Source organism: Xiphophorus hellerii, chromosome 5, assembly GCF_003331165.1.
Source record: "Xiphophorus hellerii strain 12219 chromosome 5, Xiphophorus_hellerii-4.1, whole genome shotgun sequence".
Classification (NCBI taxonomy): Eukaryota; Metazoa; Chordata; class Actinopteri; order Cyprinodontiformes; family Poeciliidae; genus Xiphophorus; species Xiphophorus hellerii.
The window spans coordinates 14,432,300-14,454,608 of record NC_045676.1 but is presented as its reverse complement, the minus strand read 5'-3'; the positions used below and the strand labels follow the sequence as shown (position 1 = coordinate 14,454,608).

General features: G+C 37.6%; 1 protein-coding gene across 2 annotated transcripts in view; it reads left to right on the top strand.

Moving 5' to 3' along the window:
• Positions 1-22,309, top strand: part of dlc1 (DLC1 Rho GTPase activating protein) — a 79,371-nt gene that overhangs the window by 16,976 nt on the left and 40,086 nt on the right. The window contains exon 4 of one of the 2 annotated variants that reach the window (XM_032563720.1): positions 4,140-4,173. In XM_032563720.1, the coding sequence (XP_032419611.1) occupies positions 4,140-4,173 (34 nt within the window). Of the gene's footprint in view, positions 1-4,139; positions 4,174-14,715; positions 15,065-22,309 lie in introns of those variants that run through there. The other variant, XM_032563721.1, reaches the window with a different exon arrangement.

The window sequence follows — 22,309 nt, the reverse complement described above, 5'->3', positions numbered from 1 at the left end:
CTATTTTTCTATAAGAACTAATAGCAGTTTTTGTTGGCCATGTCTTGTGCCTTAAGGTCACAGTTCTTGTCTAATCCAGTAATGGATTTTTAAGACCAGGCAAGAGTCCGTTTATGTTAACGAAGACCAGGTTTAAGACCCTCAAGATCCTGCCTGAAACAAGATGCCCCATCAATTAGCTTACTTGTGTAAACATCTGTGAAAATGGGTGTCAATGTTTGAATTTTAACCTGTCCCACTTTCATTCTGCTGAGATGGAGACCATAACTCTACTCTGGAGTTTGAGTTACATGTGTCCAATTGACAGTATGACTGAGGGCCAACTGTGTGCTCAATATAAATATTGACCTTCTTATACAACTAAAAAGCCTTTGCAATTCCTTGCAAAAGTACTCACGCACCTTGAACTCCTTTTAAATTGATTTTGCACAACAACCAAACACTGTTTTTTATATATTATTTTACAAACTACACCAATGCTGTGTATAACTGTGAATTAGACAGCAATTGATACATGCTTTTCAAAATGCAGATAATAATCTGAAAAGTGTGCCCCAAAGGAAAATCTGTTCTATTCTTTTCTATCTATTCTATTCAGTCTAAATCAAAACGTAAATCCAATTGAGAATTAAGTGTGGCATAGACTAATATTCACAGGTTCACCCCATCCAATCTGTCTGGGTCTCAGCAAAGAAGAATGGAACATGTGTTTTAGTCTATAGATCTACAAAGCGGGCAAAGACAAAATATTGTTCTTCAAAGTTCAGGCTTGCAATTTATTGCACTTGGAAGAATGGCGGAGTAAACCAAAGCCACCAGATATGCACAAAGTATTTGTAAAGCATTTATTAGTTTGTTTCTACTTTACAAGAGCTCAATACTTTCTGTTTTTGAATCACATAAGATCCCAGTAAATGAGCTTATGTTGGTAATTTGTATGAGACAAAATGTGAAAAAAGTTTAGAGAAAAAGAAATGCTATTGTAAAGTACTTGTGCTTTTGATCTTGTAATGGCTTTGTAAATTTTTTTTGCTGTTTTGGTTTGTTCTTACTGTTAAATTGAACATCTGAGCACTAATTTGCCTTTACTGCAGGAAACTTTCTAGAATGTCATTACACCAACTCATTGTGTCATTTATTCACTTCCCCTAGATATAAAATAAGTGTGGCATATGAAACCTATTTAATTGTGGAATGTCATCGAAAAGCATTTGGGGTCAACCTTTCAACAAAAAAGCTAACATCTGACCTTATCACAATTTCTTACTTTTTGCGATTCTAGTCTGACAGAGTATAGAGAAAAATGAATTTCTTTGAAGATGCACTGCAACACATTCTTGCTGTTAATAATAAATAAGTAAATTCCAGGTAGCATCTCCAAGGGTTTTTGTGGCAGTGAACATGCAATCCTTTCCTGATCACACACAGTTATCTTAAGATGCTGACTGACGGTTAGCCATATGGACCAATTTAGCTATTTGCGCTAAGTGGTGGAGAAAAGGTTTGGGTTAGCTTAAGACTCATAATCCCCAGCTAGCACAGACCATGGGTGGTCACACACACACACACACACACACGCACGCACACGCCTCCAAGCTCCAGAGGTGGAACAGGCGATAAGAGGCTAACGGAGGGAAAGAAACTGGCTTGTTGGATTGCTTGGGTTTGTGTATGAGCCACATGCCAGTGATTACTTATCACATTTATAGAGGCACAAACAAAATATACTCTGTGTTGGGGTAAATCAAAATTGCATCTGTCTGCAAGGCAAAGTGTTAAGTATCAAGGCATTTTTTTTTCAAAACAAAGAAAAAACATTTATAAAATTCTGCCATGTTAGTGTTTTACAGATCTTTAAAGATATGCTATAAACCATTTCCATCACAGGAGATTTTAAGGTTTTTAAATAAACCTATTAAGGATTTTATGTTTGAACCTGGAAGAAATGCTTTCAGATGTAGATGCAAAGACACAATTTCTGAAGTACATGTACCATAGCAAAACAATTCCTGTGAAAATTGGTTTCACTAAACTGCAGACTGCGGTCTGGGAAACAATAACCATATGGCATATAACTGTGCAGGCTCACAGACCTTTCTAGACACATATGTAAGGGAAACAAATACCACCCCCCCCCAAACCAGGTCACTTCCATGAAATTAGTGGCAGTAAACGAGACAGCTGAAGTGGCTCTGCTAGCCTCAGTGAACACTTGACACTTGCCTGGACAATCCCACGCAGTGAGAACCTGCCAGGAGCAGAGGGCAGGCACACATTGAGAATGGGTGGTGCAACAAAACCACATGCTTGTAAAAGAGAAACCATCATCTTTGTTTACTCTAATTTAAAAAGTTCATTGCATTAAACTGTGTCCTTGTTTTCAGTTGTCCTGATTAAGGGATGATTTACATCCACCCAAGTTTGTTGCACTTCAGACTATTACATAGATTTGGGATGTTGCAACACAGTGCATTTTCGTGCAAAAATAAATAAATAATAATAATAATAATAAATTATGCTTTTGAATCTAAATTAAGATCTTGGGTAATGCTACAGATTTGAAAACACAAAACCAATCATGCGTTTTCGTCATGATCCCAGTGTTTTTGTCAACACTGGGCTCATGTGTTCCCATGATCCCAATGGGATCCCAAAAGGATCATGGGAACACGTGGAACACTAGCTTTAACCACAGCTAGTCCACTGTGGTTAAAGTGGACTAGCAGCCACTTTAACCATATGGCTGCTAGTCATAGATTTATGTTTACTCCCAAAAAGTATGTGAATAGTAATAATTAGGTTTTTTGGCAGTAAAAGTGCCAAGCAGAAAAATGAAATGTTTCAAATTCTGTACAGTTTAACCATTCCTTCATTTATTCAGTGTCTTTTTGTTTGCACCAAATCTCATGAATGATATCTAGAATACCAATACAACAACTTACACAAGTATTTAAACAAAACATGCATGTATTTTGTACATGTATTTTGTTGTTTCAGTCTCTAAAGAGTAACAGAGACATCACAAGCTGATATCAACGGGTTCCACGCAAAATGAACGGCTACCTGTAACGAACTGTAGTTTGAATTACGAGTGATCGTCCTCCATTAGTTTACAAACAGTCACTGTCTGTGTTTTTTTTTTTACTTTTGAACATTCCCAGACAGCTCAATTTGTTCTTTTTGTAAGCTAGAGAAAAATGTAGCAGCTTTCTATCAGTCTCTTGAACAGCAGTGTGTCGCAATACGTTGGGGAGGGCCAGCACTGGTACTATGTGCTCCATACACCTAGAAAGTGGGGGAGTGTTTCCTACATTTTGCACATGGATGGAAATGTGGACATTGTCAGTGTATTACAGGAATTCTTTTTAATAGCTCCAATCTCTTGTAGAGGAGTGTAGATTAAAACAGGTCAGGGTGCGGAGCTCAGCCAAAGCCCCAGAGGTCAAATGTCATGGGCAAGAAAGACCTTTGCATTCCATGTGACTGCTGCTCTCCACTCAAACGCACGCATACGCACACACTTGCACCCTCAAACACTTATCCTTACTCTCCACTCGCTGTTAACTCAGTAGTAATTCCTAAAATCCACAACAACTCCAAAGAAGGACATATTAAGTTCACTGCATAATGAAAATCTACTATGCTGTGATTTTTATCTATGATGTTTCCCCTACGTGAGAGTTGAAACAACACTGACTCATGAAAAAAGTGTTCATATTGCTCAGACTTTTAATGATGTGATATTTGTTCAGAGGTCTCTAGTGAGTTTATTATCTGCTTTGACCATTTATTAAACATGTGCATGTCAGAAAACTATGCTGACTTATTTCTGGGACCGTAGAGTCTCTGGAGTTTCTCTGAGTGTAATCCCAGTGTACCAGTGCAGCCCTGTGACTTTCTATTAACACTGTATATTTAGGTGAGTGTGTGGTAAATCTTTATTAAACTTTTTGGTGCAAGGAGTTTCTATAGATGTGTTTTGCTTCACCACCACAATACATATCTGCTGATAAACTCGGTTTATCAGCCAATCACTGCGATGAAGTGCAGCGATTTGTATGAACATTAAAACATTATGAAAATTCTAGAAACCAAATCTCAACTATGTTCTTTTTTCTGATCTTTTTTTCCCCTCCCAGGGCCTCTCCATGGCTTCTGGGAAGAAAAAAGCAGGTAAGTCATTTCTAATCTTAAAATGTGAAGTTTGTTTATAATCTGTGGTTTGCTACCTGGGAATCTGAAATCTTCTGATTTGATCAGCACCTTTTTCTTCTAACCTGTTTGTCGTTTCTATGAAGCTTAAGAAAACACTTTGCTGCTTATCAGTTGTGGTCACGTGAGAAGGTTTTAAAGAATTTTCTAATAGATAACCTTCTCTGTGTTCAAAACTTGAGGGCAAAGAGGACTGAGAGCACAAGGAGACAACATTTAGCTGCAGACACTGGATGCAAGATGTAGATAAGGTCCCAGTCTCGTCTTCTTAACCATCCTTTGCCTTTTGACGATAAAAGCCAGACTAGACGTCGAGCCTGATGCACTTTTGAACCATTCTCTCATTCACCTTTTGTCCTCATTTTTTAGTTCACCTTCACCAGTTTTTTTAAAGTATTCCACCAACTGGTAGTAAAGATATAAATAAATACTACATAACTTGCAAAGTACTGGAATGTGTTTGATATTATTTTATGTGTTAGACCAAAACAAAGTAGGGAGTTGTTATCCAAGTCAAAAGTCAACATTGTAGAACCACAATTTGTAGCAATAGAAATGTGTTTCTCACCACTCTTTGGCAAAAAAAAAAAAAAAGAGAAGATAAAACTCAGTCAAACTGACTGGACACTGTATGTGAACAGCAATTTTCAAGTATTACACAAATTCAGAACTGGACATAGGTCTGGACTTTGACTGCACCCTTCCAATCATGATTATGTTTTTATCTAAACTGTTGTGACTCTGGCTGCATGTTCAGGGTCAATGTCCTGCAGGACAACTATTTTATAATCTCAAGTGTTTTGCTGCCTCTAAAAGTCTTTCCTCCCTGATTTACCTGAATTTCATAACATCTATTGTTCCAATACCCCCAAACAGCTTCTCAATCTCTACCCTTCTTCCATAGTGGACAAATTTGTAGAGCATATGAATAAATAAACAAATAATAAAAAAATAAAAAATAAAAAAAATCCCCCACCTGAACTACAGCTCCTTCAGAGTTATCTTGGCCCTATTGGCTGCTTTTTTGATTAATGATCTCTTTAGCTTGTCTGTGTATTCATTTAAGTCATTTATGCAGTTACAGTTATCTGTCCGTGTGATAAAGAGGCCTACTTTCAGGACATGTCTATTTCATGTTGACTTTGTTGTGAATTGAGCTAGACAATAAACTCAGGATACTATGCCAGCTTATAATGCCTGGTCATTAGCAAATATAGTCAAACAGATTTATTTCCTGGCAACGTTCATTATCTTCCTCATTTCCCCTCATCCCCTGTGTCATCAGACCTCTAGTAAACAATACTGGACATGAGACGTGACGTAGGCACAAGCTTTCTGCTAATTCCAGGCTTGATGGGAACTCGCTGTCTTTCTCTCTCTATATCTCTTTCTCTCACTCTTCTTCTTGTGTGTGGTTGCGTGTATTACGTGTCTAATTGAGTTCTACCTTTTGGCAAATGACCCAGTGTGAGCGAAAGCTTCCTAAAAATGCATAATACCAACTTCAAAAGGGTCACGCATTCTTGGTAGTTTTTCTTCATTTAAATCCATCGGACTCCCTGGAAGCGAGTTATGTAACCCCCATCGCTGTGTCTTTGTGTCAAAACCCACTACTCTGTAGGGGGAAAAGGGGACATGTTGAGATTTTTTGGCAGGGGGAGCACAGAGCCTTGTGTTCATTGTGACACTTCAAAGCCCTCTCTGTGCCCCGTCCATTAAAGCCCCTGGGAATGGCACATTTGTGACAGTATTACATCACACGACAAGCCCCGAAGGCTCCTGTAGCACCGCCATGAAAGATGGTTCATTCATGGTTAATTTTACAACCATGGGTACAAACAGAAGCTCAGAAGTAGCTAATAAGATGTTTCCATGGTTGTCACTTTGCATTGAAGCAGTTTGAGACCTCCTCGCCGTGTTGGACATACCTTAGTGAGCGGTCATTGTCTTTCCTGAACACAATGAGGCCATTGCTGCCAAGCTGCTTCTTTTGCGTGTCCAATCACAAGCTGAGATTCATGTGAATTCATGTGAGGCCTGCATAACATTATAGCAGCAAGAAATGACACAAGTTATGTAATCTAAATATAATAAAGGAGAGTTGGACATTTCATGACTCCACTTCTTACTGATGTTATAGTTACAGTTTATAAAAATGGTTTCTTGTGACATTTCAGCATTGCTACTGCGAAATGTACAAATTAAGCAAAAAAGAAGAAACAACGTTAGATAACAGTATTAAGGTACAGTATTGAAACGGGCTTCAAAAACCACATATTTTTTGCAAGTTTATTGCCAAGACTAAAACAAGCAATGCACATCCTCTTCAATGTGAAGCATTGTGATTGTGGCTATACTGCTGTGAGGAAGCTGTCCTCCAAAAGGAAGAGAGAAGTGGAGCTTCACCTAGAAGCTCAACTAAATATTAAGCAAAGTGGTTTGGGTCAAAGCATATCAATTTGTTGAATGGCTTAGTCAAAATCCAAACTTAAGTCAGACTGCAAACCTTTGGGAACAGAAAAGGTTTACAAAGACACTCTCTGTCTTTGCAAACCTTTTCTGACACTGCATAGACACTCTCTGTATGACCTGACTGAGCTTGAGCAATTTTAAAACAATAAATGAGAAAACATAACATTCTGCAGCTGTACAGAGCTGGTTCAGACAATACTTCAAAAGCACACCTCACTTTTCAGAGATATATTAGTTAAAAACATGAATCACTTTTCTTGCGCTTTACAGTAAAGTACCACTACTGTGGGTCCATCTATCATGTCAATTACCAATAAAATACACTTAAGATTTTGGCTTTAATGTGACAACCTGCAAGACTTCCAGAGATATGAATACTTGTGCAAGGAACATGAACATCAAACACAACAATTGTGAATGAATGAAGAATGCCTGTTTGTCAAATGCCCCTTGTGATGTGATGCCCTATAGATTCAATATTTTCTGTCTCTACAGCCCCTTCTGTGGGCACTGATTGGTGTGCGTTGTGTGCTTATCTAGAGGGACACCTTGTTTAGTTCTGTGACCTCATATCCTCCTAACCAGGACGCTGACAGCTTGCGTTTATGTGAGTGAAAACACAAAGAATGAAAGATTAAGATGCAAGAGAGCAAAGAGAAGTTCAAGGTTCGCATTATTTCCAAATGCTCTCATTTGAACTCTGTCAAAAAGGCTTCCTTCTGCATGTGGCAATCAAACTAACCTATGTGATAGTTGTAATTAAGGACTCTATTGTCCAGTGTTACAATGTTTCACACACACATTCACTACACATTTCTCTCTTATGTTGGGTTCAAGCAGTTAATTGCTTGTGATAAATATTATAATTCCTACTTGTTCGTAGGAAGGATCTTTTTTTACTAACTACACGTAAACAGATTTGAATCAGCTATTGTTTAAGTCTATAGTTTGTTTTCTTGTGTGTGTTATAACATGAATTCATTTTAGTTTTACAAAACCAATCTCTTAAGTAATCAACTGCCTCACTAGTTAAAACATAATGCCTCAGCTTACATTGTGAGAGATACTCGTCTCATTTCCAATAAGAAACATATTTCTTGGTTCAAATAAAATTATTTGCAATCTAATTTTTCCATAGGTAAGAATATTTTGGGGCTGTATTGTATTTGGACTGACAACAGCTACAGGAAGCTCTAAAACCAGAAAAGAAAGCAAACCTTTTTGTTATTTCAATCTACAGATGATTAAAAGTACAAAATATTACTGGGAATTCTGTTTTGTTAAAAGGTTGCCTATACATTTTTAGCTTCTGGATTTATAGTTGTTTCATTGGCTTTAACTTTTTAGAGGGTTGGGCAATTTCACTGCTCCTTATTGACCTAGAACTTGCTCAAAGTATGACCGGGTCATCTGTTTGAGTTTTTCATTAACATTTTGACCCTTGCAAAAATGTCAACATGGCAAGCTTGGTCATGCCACATTTTACAGATTTTGTCTCATCCTTATGCACAACAGCTCAGTTCGTGACTGACATTTTAAAAATATTTAAAAGCCTTTGAACCATATACTAAATGACATTGGTGGCAATGATTGGTTTATCAGTTTTAATGATTGTGCAACACACAAACATGGAGAACAGAGTGTTAAAACATCTGTGTTGCACTTTTTCATACTGGCATTGGAGCTTGTAAACACAACACTCAACAAATTCCTCTATGGCCTTTTTTCCGTGTTCATCTCGTTTGTAGTTGAGGTTCAAGGCAGCCTGCTTTATTTTGCCAGTCTAAATATAAACCAGTAAGAGTAAAGAACACAATGATGGGCACCGGACCAAGATCAGGATTAAAGCTTGAACTTTTACCTGCTCTTCAAGCCTCACTTGGCTGGAGGAGAAAGAGAGAACCAAGCCTCATACTCTCTCAGTGGGCTCCCTTAGGGGAGTGTAACGTTGATGTTAGGGATTTGGTGATTCCTGTAAAAAATGTAAATGTTTTCAGTGTTTATTTCTCTGAGTTTCTATGTAAAATGTCTTATTTCGGTCTAAAAGTGAAAGTATGAATTGGATTTTATGGAACATTATAAGCTGTCATGTCTTAGGTTTGTCACTTTTCATGGTCTCCGGTTTTAAATTGTGCACACCCATTGGGATCAAGGGGATGGAAATAATAATATCAAACTGTATCAAGGTGTGTACTACTTTTGTGAAAAAAACATATAAAACCCCTAATAAAATGTATTTACAGTCATATTTTTAAAAGACTTGACTTTTTGCTAAATTTAGTAGAGATTGTTAATTTAATATAGCACATACAATATAAAAATGCATAAATTCTTCTTATGCCACTCAAACAAATGGGAGACGTGTAATAGTGTGACAGGATTTAAGAACCGCTCCCTAATTTTCATTTGACTGTTATTCTCTTTAGTAAAAATCAACACATACGAGGTGTCAAAGTAAATAGAGCCATGTTAAACTTTTCTTAATCTATAACTAGGACTGCCTTGTGACTCGTCTTCTGGACAAATATGTTTTACACAAATGGTCGCCTAGAAACCTTCGCTCCACCCTCGGATCTTGTGACTGTCCTTGTGGCTTCAACAGACCACATCTTCATCTCTTCAATTGGTCACATTTTCACACCACTTTTCTCTTAATTCTGAGAAAACCACAGTGGAGAACACTGAATGACTTGCTTCTCTTACTTGTGAGCTTGCTTCCTGTCACTGCATGCCTTTTGAGGACATTATCCTTAGCTGAACGAGTTCTTTAATGGGTATATCGGAGCTGTGTTGCTTGAGTAGAGACAATATTGCCTCACTTGTTTTTTTTGTTTTGTCCTGGTTCCTGTGTTTTAATCTGCCTTTGCCCACTTTTTCTACATCATAACATATCCAGTAAAAGAGCAAGTGTGTTTACTTGTTTCTTTTTTTTTGCAAGGTCACATTCCTTGTCTCTCATGTCCACCTGCACCAGACTCAACACCTTCCGGCTTTAGGCAGCTTCTCCTCTGCAAAGATGTACCAGGACTTATTCCACAATTCTTTTTTTATGTGGGATGTATTGCTTTCCTTATTGCCCCTGAACAATGCCACAGAGAGGATTCAGAGACAGAATTGCACACAGACATGAAGGAGCAATTACAGACCTTTGGGGTTTTGCAATTTGTTACATTACAGTCAAACAAAACTGAATGAAACAAATACTTTTTAGTAGGGTGTCAAATAAATCCGAAAGGTAATGTTTTTCTACAAATACATTTGCTTGTCTTCCTAACAAGGAATTACATAACCAATTCAGGCTCTTTCATTTACCCCTGGTCACCCATGCATTGTTACTGCGGGGCGTTCTGGCCTTTTCCAAAGGTTTCAACAGTTCTTTCACCTTAAGAATCATAAATGTCTGTCTGATGATGGTATGAGGTGTTCATGCTGTCTTCACTCTAATGAATCAGTCCTGGCTCAACAGGCTGTGTCACTCTCTGGCTGCTTTACTCCCTCTGGTTGGTTGTCACATAAAGATATTGAGGGTATGAGGTGCAGGATGTAAGACTAAATCCCATGTTTTGTTTTTTGTGCCTCAGAAAAATTTGTCTCCAAGTAGGGATTATTTTCATATTAAGCATTAATTGGTGCATAGTGTATTTCCATTAAAAAAAAGCCTTAGATGTTGAGTAAAATCTAAATACAAACTGACGGCAGTAATTAGAAAACAAAATAACTGAAACTGAAAATAGTAAGAATACAACAACGAAATCAATGAATGATGGCGTATACACTTAGTAGTCCGGATATGAGAAGGTAAACTAGTCTAATGAATTGGAGGCCCATACACCTTTATGTTTCAGTTTGAATCATGGACAATGTACTGTAAAGCAAGCTTGTTGCTTGAGAGCTCTCAGTGGAGTGTAGATGTTGAGATCACACAAGCATGATGGGTCCAGACCATTTAAGATGTTAATAGTCCAGAACTAAACACAATTAAGAATCTGTGGAATGATGTGAAAACTGTTGTTCACAAACCCACTCCATCCAGTCTGACTGAATTAGAGCTGCCAATAAGAACATGCAAAGAATACCCCAAAAGACTTGAAGCTATAATTGCAATGAAATGAGGTTCTATAATAATGAACTCAGTGAAACTTTTTGCAATATTATAAAAAAAAGAGTTTGAAACCATGATTGATTCCCCTATTATGTCACAAGCATGCTCTATTTTTTATTGATTTGTAACATAAAAATGTTTTTGGTTGTAATGTGAGAAAATGTGGAAAAGATCTAGTGGTTTGAGTTCTTTAATCTATATTTTGATGTCTAAAGTCACTCCAGATTCAAATCCTACTAGTACTAAATTTTGGGCCCCACTTGATATTTATCACTATTATTAAAGTGATAAATTTAGATTCACACTGTAGATTAGATGAATCTACGGTGTTGTGTTTAAATAACTTGACAAACATACTGTATGACTTGCAGCAAGTTTGTGATCAACCTGCAGAATAATGAAATGGAAGATTTTAGGGGCATGTTTGTCTTGCAGTATTTGCTTAGTGCCAGCAGCCTATTAGTTAAATGTCTTTGCAGTTGTGGACCGTGGACTGTGCTCAACAGTGAAGAACAGGTTCAAGAGTTGGGGTCATTAGTGTGTACACAAAAATCCCTGAAAACACTCATGAAAGAGAAGGGAGGAGGGGAGTCAAGTGTTTTACTCCACTTGACTTCACTAATCGTCTGCAAAGAAAATAGCTCCAAGGACAGACAATGGGGGGACCTAGCAGTGTAATCCTTACGTTATGACCGGCGCATGTCACATTTTCACTGGACCTTATGAATTGGTGTCACTGTTATGAAAATGTACATCTAGTTATGCAGTATTACATTTTAGTTCATAATGTTCACTTCCCTTTTTTTAAACTGAGTTATGCTAAAGATTCCCATATTTATTCCAGAAACTGACTTTAGCTTTTATGCCTCAATGATTTCTGAGGTGATATCAGACAATAAGAGTAGTCCATCAACTGTGAATGTTCCTACATTTTGATTTGTTCAGAAAAAATTTACAGATTTCAATTGTTCTGTCAATATGGACCAAAATCTCTGAGGAGTGTTTCCAAAACTTTGTTGAAGCAACACCAACAAAAGTTAATACCATTCTGGAGGAAACACATTTTAATTTCCACTAAAAAGTGGTCTTTAATGTAGTGGCCTATAAGAGTAAATCAATTTTTTTGTATCACTTTTTCCAGGTTATGATGTATTTTCCTTTCAGTTAGCATAAATTAAAATTATTTCCAAATCACTTCACTTGTGTTCTTCTCTGAACTCTAGTTTACACAGTGTCATCAATCTTTTGGGAAGTTATGTTATAGTTTGGCAAGGTGCAGGAATGTCATCTGTAGACAGATATGAGGGAAATAGAGAGTTCCTGGCTGAGAGCAGAACAAAACCTCTAGCAGATCATCACATCAAAGGGTCCACCATAATCAGGCACACCCAGACATACATATTACAGCTGACACATTGTTGGCCTTGCTGTAAAAGACTGCGAGTTGCATTGTTTTCACTGACGTTTTGATCATATAGGCGCTCACGTACTGTTTATGTGCGCTGTTTGAAGTCCACCGAGCTCCGCCTCTCCTGTTTCCATTTGTGGGTCAGTGTGTTGTTAAGTTGTCCTCTATCCTCCTGATGAGACAGATGTAGAAACATGCTGCTGGAATGCCACACAGAGGAAGCATTTGGAATAATTAAAAACTATTCTCCTTCATATGTCCATCCCCCTTACTCCACCTTTTAGGACTTTATTCTTCAAGCTAAAAAAAAAAAAATCTAAATAAACTGATGTGCTGCTGGAATATTTCAACTAGCACAAGCTTACATTGGAGAGTTTCAGAATATAATCTTGATTTAGATTGCCATTTTACGACTTCAACACAATGTGATGAAGGATTTGAAGACCTGCTTTTAATAGACTGGTTCTCTTTGCCATTGTCTTATCCACTTTTACAATTCTGTTACGGAGGTCAGTCCGCTGCCACAGAGACGGCCAGAAAGTAAAAACACAGGAATCTAGCCTTATCACTCTTTGCAAACCTTGGGGACCATAAAGTCAGTTGTCCATGATGAGCACAGTGCTATCAGCAAGCTGAAATAAGCCTTATGCTGGGTACATTACCTTCTCTTGCTAGGGCAATCGGCATGATTGGCTCATTTTCTCAAGCTGGAGCTTATTGTAGAACGTAACGGCCTGATCAGTACATTCTGCTCAAAATGGCAAACCACAATGAGTAATAAGTTGCATAAATGAAACTAAACCATATGGGCTTGATGAACTTTAAAAAGGAGACCATAACTTTTATTATTAAGTGGACTTTGGGGAATGTATTTTAAATCAGTTTTATTGGATGTCGGTTTAATTTTAAGAGCAAGTGTGGGCAGCAGCACAAACTATGTAATACAACCAAATCTATAGTCCTTATGTTTTAATCATATTGAGCAAATTAGGTTTACAGGAGACATTACTCTTAGTTGAAGTTGGCATTCTTGACACAATATAATGAATTGCCATTCATCTCCCTTGAAGTGCTCTTACTGTTTGCAAATGCTCCTGAGAAGTTAATGAGAATTATTCTGTTAGAAAACAGAATATTTTTATCTGATTTTGCTGTCTATGACTGAGAGGGAAAGTTTTTTTGTTTTTTTTCATACAGTTTATGTACAGTAAATATTTGATTTCAACTGTAAGCAGTTTGCAATTATGTTCACTGGGAGAGAGAAACTGTTTTGGCTGCAGTATCTTCCTGGTGTTTCTGTGTCATGGGACCTGCTCTGCATAACAAATATATATATATTGGTAGCCAAATAATCGACAGTCAACCATACAACAAGTAAACATGCTAGCGTTAATTTCATCCTTGAGTAAACTGCTCCTCATAAAAACATGCCAGCAGGAGCAAGACCAGAGTGTATTGACGGCTGTAGCTGTGTCGAGTCAGCTATATTGCTAGGAACAAAATTTTAAGCTTTGTGCACTTTAGTTGACAGTTTCCAGAAAACTATATGAGATTTTCAACTGAGTCAACCGATGTTGAGGCTGACTTGCAAAAACTGCTGTTTGGATAAAATATCAGTCGCTGTCAAGAAAGACTGGCAAGAGAATCTGCATTTTAGAGACACCATCATAAAAAAAAACATCTGTAGTGTTAGTTGAGGTGATCTGATATTTCTTGTTCTTGTTGATTCATTTAATGGCTAAGGCTTTCTCATAAACCCCAGAGAACCCGGCCTTCCTAATAGAGGCTAAATCAGCATTATCCGATCAACTCCGCAGCACTAATGGATTCCATTGTGTCGATTTTGTCCGTCTTAGAAACTTAAATGCTTTTGTTACATAATGGTTACAGTGCAGTTGAGTTTCACAAGAACTATCAGCACATGAGCTTGTGTTTATTACTTAGTGGGTGAGCACAGCATGTTTCAGTCAGAATTAAAGTACATAGCATAAGTTGAAACATAGTGTAGATTAAAACCCTTGAGCTTCACAGTTGTCGAAACTCTATATTTAGCTTTTTTTAAGGCCTTTATAATTTATAGTTCTGAAAGGATCCTTCTTAGTTTTCTTGTCCTTGATCGGTTTGACTTGTCTTTTGGAGCAAATGGACCTGGACAGGTGGAGCTTCTCAACAAGCAGACTGCCACAGAATTTACTTATATAACTGGCTTTGATGTATCTACCTGTGCTGGAAAAAGAAGAGCTGATATGTGAAGATGAATGTGATGAAGAACAGAGTCAAAAAAAGAAGAGAGCGAGAGTTGAGATAAAACGCTAGTCGTGACTGTGAACTACTCAAATATTCGCAGAGAGCACTGGAGCTTGTATTTAAAAAAGCACTTCCACACACATATACTCACACACTCTCCCAGACACACATGCTGGCAGAATAGAATATGAGAACGTTGCAGCACTGGCTGGATGTGTCCCAGCAGTTACTGCACTGATGCTTGCTGCAGCAGACTGGAGTGTACAGGCTGGACTCCGACAAAGCAGAGACTGGGCGGTGGAGAAGGACACTGAAATAAGCTTGCTACAGAACCAGAAAGGGGGAGATAATACAAAAAGGCAAATATCAACATATGTACAGTATATTAAGGCTAGAAAAGTGTAGCAGAGGAGCAAAGTGGATCTGTCGTGGAAAATCAATCTCATCAGGAACAGGTGTGGGAAGGAGTGTGGCGTAGGTAAGCTTAGGGCGGATGCTCGTTGATATGTCTCGGTCTATGAGGCTGCTGCTGCTGCAGAGGTCCTTCAGTGACCACATCAGGTCATCCACCAGCAAAGCTCTAGATATGCTCAGCAAGCCCGCCCGAGAAAGTCGACTTGCAGGTAAGAACATAGGCTCAGATGGCAGGTGTTATTGTTTAAGCATGTGTATGTAATGTTAAAATATCTGCCGTATGGAAAAAAAAAACTGCTTTGTCATTGTAAGAAATGAAAAGATACCTTTTAAGTTGTTTTGTCAAATAAACTGACAAAAATATCAATAAATCAGCAGATTTGTATCTTTTAATAGATGGGATGTGGAATCTGAAGATGTTTTTATTCCTATTTTGGTAACTTTGTAATTCATTCCTAGAGTTTATTTTCCCTGTCAGTGCCTGTAGACGAGCAGTATTGACTTTTTTTTGCCTGTGACCAGCCTTCCTGCAAATGCTTTAGGTGTGGTTTGGACCATGTTTAACTTATGAACCAGATAGACATCCATTACACCAGAGTACCCAGCTCTCTGGTTAGCTTACCTCTTAATAATATATATCACTAAGAGCAGCAGCTGGAGGACAGAGTTAGCTACAGAAATGCTTTTTATGTTGGCTCCAGATGGCTGAGATCAAACGCATCAGGCACTTTCAGAGAAGTTTGAGAAGAGACCACCAGCCATCCTTCGGGATGACAGATTGCAGAAGTTTGATTATGACATTTCATCATCCTACAACACAAGTTTAAGTGCTTATAGATTTGCATTCAATAAAGGGTACAAAAGTTTCCAAATGAATCCAGAATTATATGCTCTTAGCAATACTGGTGGCCATTTAAAGTTAGTAGAAGCAGGTCATAAATACCTACAGAAATACTTTGAAGTTTCAGTGTGATGTTGCTTGTCTCATTTTAATGTGATTTAAAAAAATGAAGCACCCACAATTCCATGATCAAATATTTCCTTTTGAGTTTGTGGAAATTTATTGGTGAGTTGATTTGTTTTCATGACCACATGACAAAGATATAGAAAACAGTTTATCTTTTTAGATTCAGGATTAGAGAGAAAATGCTGAGGTTCAGAATGTTTACATTTCTGCAGGAATCAGAGCTTATGCCATCCCAGCTCAGGGTAGCCTGATGCCGTGAATCCAATATTTACAGCCTTTTACAATTAAACAAAAGTGGGATAGACTTGTTGATCCAATTATCACAACTCCATTCACCATTCCAACAATTGGTATCTGCATTTCAGATCTACATGTTACAAAGTTTATGCCTCCCTTCCTCCATTTCTTAACTGTAAACAAGACATTTTTTCTTATGTATTTATAACATTGCATGTCAGTTATCAGTTCTTATTTGATTTCTAAGCATTTGCATACTCTGAAAAAAATGGTGACCAAAATGCTCAAACTTGATGTATTATTTATTTATTTAGTTTATTTATCTTCCTTAAGAATTTGTTTTACACCCTATTTCCATCTATGGTAAATATATTCTCTATATGTTCAGGGACATATAGAGAATTACTTTTGTTGTCAAAACTGGTAAGAAAAATCCCCTGACAGGTACAAACAGACCCATGATTGGTACAAAATGTCCTGTTGCAGATTTCTTTATTTTTTTACTCCAGAAAGTCAGATATGGTACAAAGGATACAAAATTGTGACTTTGAATATTGTTGGTATATTATATTTTTGATTCTCTGTCTTTTCAGCACACACTTTAGGCTTATTGGCAGCTATATTAAAAAAAATTGAAACATGAGTGTTTGCTTTCAAGGACTCCATGTTAGTCCTGTGCAGTTTGACTCATCCTGAAACCCAATAGCCATGTTTCCTTTCCTTTGTCTTGTCATCCCTATGATTCCATCACAAACTGAATCATGTTTACAGCCACAGGGAGAAATATGCTCTGAAGAACTCTGAGTATGTGCACTAACAAGTCCCAGTTTTCACACCGGTCTTTGTGCACTTAAAGATGAGAGAGATGACTTATTCACCAAGCTATTGTCCTCATTCATCCTCTTTTTTTAGCCTCTTTAGGCAGCGGAAATCCATAAATACATTTTCTAAGATACCACAACTTCCTCAGCATATGTACAGACAACTTTCCTGAAGGGTTAGGGTGTGTCCTTCCAGAGAGATACTAATGAGTACCTACATTACTGTGCAAAGTGATGTTTACATACACATCTTTTGTTCAAATCAGTTTATTTTTTGCTCACCATACACCAACACATTTAGAATATTGTGCAGTTGTTCGTTTATCATGCATGGCAATAGCCTATATGTCTAAATTTAACATAGAACTAGGGCTGATCCACGTTGATCAACCAGAGTGTTTTAAAATTAATTTAGAGGTGTGAATGATTTGAGTGTCGGGAAGGAATAGACAGATGGAGCTTTTGATTTTTCACACACAGCAACACTCAGTACAGGATGTTCAGAAACTGCTTACTGAATTATGTCAGCAACACTCAGCTTGAATGCCCTCCTTGCCACTTGTGCTGACAGGCTTTTTCCACCCCTACTTGGCACTCAGCATGCACTAAAACCACATCTGTGACCTGAACATTGTGTAGGTCTCTGCTGAAGTCGGTAATTAGTGAAAGAAAATTAGATGTTTTGGTAATCAAATTAAAAAGTATAACTGATTTCTGGACTTTCTGCCTACTGGATGTATGTTCTGTTTTATCTCAATGTTTTCAAGTTAACATTGTTACAACAACGAGTATTTTGTTATCTTCTCATAAACACTTATCTGCTTAACTGATTGTAAATATAAATAGCAACTCAGGCTGAAACATGAGTGTTTTTAGACATCAGGGTTTAAAGACATACCAAGCATCAGAATGGCAAAGAAAGGTGACTTTGAATGTGGTGCCAGACAGACTGCTCTGATTATTTCAGAAAGCGCTGATCTACTGGGATTTTCGAACATGACTTTCTCTCAGGTATACAGAGAATGGTCCCATAAAGAGGTGAAATGTGCAGTGAGTGAGTGGCAGTTGTGTGAAGGAGAACACCTTGTTAAATTTTCTAAAAGAAAAAAGGGGGTAGAATCTGGTAGTAATGAAGTAGCCAGTGAGTTCAAGTCAGATATATTCATTGGAAAGAAAATGGGTTACTATTGTCCAATGGATATTTCTGAAGTTGAGTCTTCCTTAAGAAGAGAAAAGAAACACCTAAAAGTGTCTTGATGTCCAAGAGGCAGGGGACTTGCATAAAAATTTAGGGTAATTCTTTTGTCAGCAGCATCTATTCATTAGTCGCTATTTGGTATCCATACAAACTAGATGTTAGTATGGAGACTAATACTGTGACCCAACTGGCAGTATGGGTGGTTGTAGTCTCAAGTACTTTTGCAATAGACCAGATAACAGGTGTTAGCCTCGCTTGCACTGCTTTTGAAATTGTCCAAAACAAAAACTCATACTTGTGGGTGGACATATTGAATGTGTATTTCCAGCTGTAAATAATCCATCCTGTTATTCAATGTGCAGACTTCAGCAGCAGAAAGCCATGTCTTAGGTTATGCATGTAGGACACTATCTCTACTATCTATCTCTGTTTCTAAGCATACCATATTCTGTGTGTCCTCACTCTGACACCTCAACCAGCTGGGCTGCCATTTAGGTAGTTGGCAAGGCAGTCACTACTTCACAAAATGCTGTTTGCCATTGTCCATATATCACCTAATGCAATCCTTATCTCCATCTGCCAATGATTTCCTGAAGACCCCGTGTGCATGAAGCCATCCTTGAAGATGTACTTATCATTAATTGTCAATTCAGAGTATTTTCTCAAATTAATTTTTTGTAGATAATAAACATTTACAGCTGGCTCTCTTTTTATCCGGCCATAGTCGGATAATTGGAAAATGTTTTCAACATGTTTTCAGGAACAAGTAGTTCCTTTTAACTCTATAACAAGTCAACACAAGTCACAACTTGTCTTCACTTGAACAACATCCTGTAGATTACACTGGCAGTGTGTTGACGTCTTGCAGTCTGATGCATCTCAGAACTGAATGATTTAGCAGTAGACCCTCTAAAAACAGAGGCAGTGTTCAATTCATTTTGAAGAATCATTGTGGAGATCAATCTACAGCAGAAGAGACTTCAGTATGACAATTACTCTATTGCTTAAACATATTTAAGAACCAAAGACAATTTGTGCATGAAAAGGTGATTATTAAGTAGCAACCCAGCTATTGTGTGTAGGTCAGGGGAGGCCCGTGAACATGTTCCGGTCTGCTCACACCCTTCTTTTGCTAGACCACACAGTTGTTATGGGTCTGTTAGGCCCTGCAGGACCATACAGCAACCCAGCAGGATCATTTCATGGTAGAAGGAGGCCAAAAGAGGAAGTCAGAAGGCGCACATCAGAGTGACATCAGCAGAGGTCTCAGAGAAAGAAAAACACAGCAAGCAGCCATGTGACAAATAAGCCAAAAGAATATGATTTCATAGCAAGACTTTAGAATTTATCACTGCTTCAGTTTGTCAAGAAAAGAATCTCTATTATGAAACTTGTTCTGCTGGTCCTATAAAATCTTGAAACACAAAACCAGGATTGGTGAATTACTTTGCGTTCTCTATTAACGGGAAAAAAATATTCGTTTTTTTATTCAACTGGACTGAAAAGTGGAAGGTTTTGTGTCCAGTTAGATGTTAGATGCATAAGTTCACCACTTTGTCAGTGTGTGGTCATTGAACATGCAAATACAAACAGAATCAAAGTGCACTGTTGTACAGTATGTGGTGGTTTTATTAGAGGAAAATAACATCTTGCTTTGCTACTCACTGTCTTCCGGTAGATACCACAATGCAGTGGAAGTTTTAATTCATCACCAATCTTCTCTAATCCACACAAGACTGATATTACAGGTAAAGGCTCAGATACAGGCATATCTGAGCCTGTATCTCAGGCTCAGATATAATGCAAAGATACTAATACAAGTATTAGTATCTGTAACCTAATACTCGGTTAAAGATACTCAACTGAAAACTGGTTAAAGATAGAAACTGAAAACTTACCAAGTTCCTAAGATGAACTTTGCAGGATAACGTCCTCTTCTTATCATAATAATGTAGCCATTGAAAATTTATTATTTTCCTTCCATCATTAGCTGTTAATCATTTAAGCTTATTTTGTCAACAGGGTTGATGTTGAGACCATCTCAGAAGGACAATATTAGCTTGTTGTTTACATTCCAAAACCCTTTTTGATGTCAGTGATTGTTAGAACATTGCTAAAACATCAAATTATGTCCATGTTTTAACCATATAACCCAAACTCAGCCACAGAGAAATGGGTTAGGATTTTCAACAATATTCTTAAAATCACCAAGGACCAAACCCATTGAAGCCAATTTTATGTTGCCATAGACAAAAAAATAGCCTAGCCAGAAAGAAGCGCCTCCGTCAAAACTGATGCCTTCAAGTTAAACTGGTACTGTTAGCCACCCATAAGGGGAATCCAAATGTGTTCTGGAGAAAAAATTAATGCGATGAGGTGAAGACAAGGATTGTAAGAAGTGTGTTTGGAGAGGTCGAGGAAATACTCTCAACCTAAGAACAATGTACCAACTGCTAAGTGTAGCAGTGTGATCAAAACACATCAAAGCAGCCTTTGAAAGGAATAAAAAGATCAAAATCCATCATTTAAAGTTGAAATGAATATGATATTTATCCCTATGATGTAATGGGAGAAGCACAAATTAGTTAGAAATTACTCAAGCTAAATACTAGTCAGAAGGGGGCCAGGTCCAAAATGAACCTCTGGTTCTTAAAACCAGTCCAGTTGAAACCACTGCATAAATATTCCAGATGACTTGCTATTTTGCAAATGCTTTGCCATCACATTTGGCCCTTGTTAATGTCAATCAGGTCCTGGTGCAGCATCTATTTCTTCTTTAAAGCAAATCAACTCTCACAACCGCATGTTCAGTCTGTTTTGTCCCTTTGGTTGTCACTGCAATTAGATGAGCAGTGTTACCTCAAACTTCAGTTTTCTGACTTGTGGTAATTTTTCTTGTTCCTCTGAACGTTTTATGTGATTCACTCTTCAGAAAAGCTTGTGATGTTTCTCCAAGGCACCAGCTCCCCTCTTAGAGAGTCACATTTCAGGATGCTTTGACATTTAGGTCGAGTTTGTCTAAAAATAGTACACCTCTTTATTATTTTACCAAATGCTCCATCGTCTCTTCCACAGCGACTGCATCACATCCCAGTCATGAGGTTTTGAACAAGTAGGCCAAGAGCATCTTTTGCTTATTTGTCGACTCAGTTTATGCCAGAGATTTTATTAAAGCACTCGTGCGTCTCAGCATGGAAGTGTGTTGCGTTCAAAAGAGTCTTTAAAGCACCATGTCTTTGTGAGTGTAAAGCATATAATAATTTGAAGGCTTTCAAAAAGCATACATGTTACTTTAGCATGAATACACCTATTAGACATAACATTATGCAATTTAATGATAAATATATCTATTTTAGCTGTAATAATGGGCATATTGGCTTCAGAATAGCTCAGCTGTAATGTTTGAGACCAAATATTGCATCAAATAGCACCTCTGAAAGTTGGACTGGAGCAGAAAAATAAAACTACTTTGTTTTTTCAGAACAGATCTGAAAAAAAGGGATAATCAACATGACTGGTGCATTGGCAGTGTTTTATGTTACCTGTTAACACTTGACATCCTAATAAAATTTTGACCTTTTATCACCTGGTTCACAAGATGCTAAACTCTGACTGTCATTAGTGGCATGTTATCTCTCATTACTTATCACACCAATGTGGCACACCTTTCAACCAAAATTTGCAGTTTAACTGGTAGTCGTTTAACTTGACATGCAGGTAAAAGTCTTGAGATATTTATGACAGAGTTAGTCTTTCAGACCTGCTCCTGTTGGGTGATTTAAAGCCCTCTTGTGTCTGTCTCACAAGGCCACTTGTTTCAAAGACTCAGGAATGTTTTGCTAAACTCAGTGACTCCAACAAGCTTGAGCCAAACTTGTTTGCTTTGCTTGCTGCAAAGCGCTCCCTCTCCTTCCGTCTTTCTGCACTTTCTCTTGTTGGAGCACTGGGTTGCTTTCTGACTTATGACCTAAAAGATCCATCTGTTTTTTATTTATAGGTGTCTCATTTCTTTCTCATTTCATTTATTGAAAACGAAAATCACAGGAGACATTTTTGAGCTGAAAGAATGAAAGCCATATGAACCAAATCTTTTATTTTTTGGAGTAACACAACTCGCAATTAAGAATATGTTTTGGTTAACAATATCTTTCAGCCAAATCCATGAAAATTTTGTGTTTAGCTGGAATTTTGTCTGTTTTTTATTAACAAAACGGTTAAGAGCCCTTCTCTA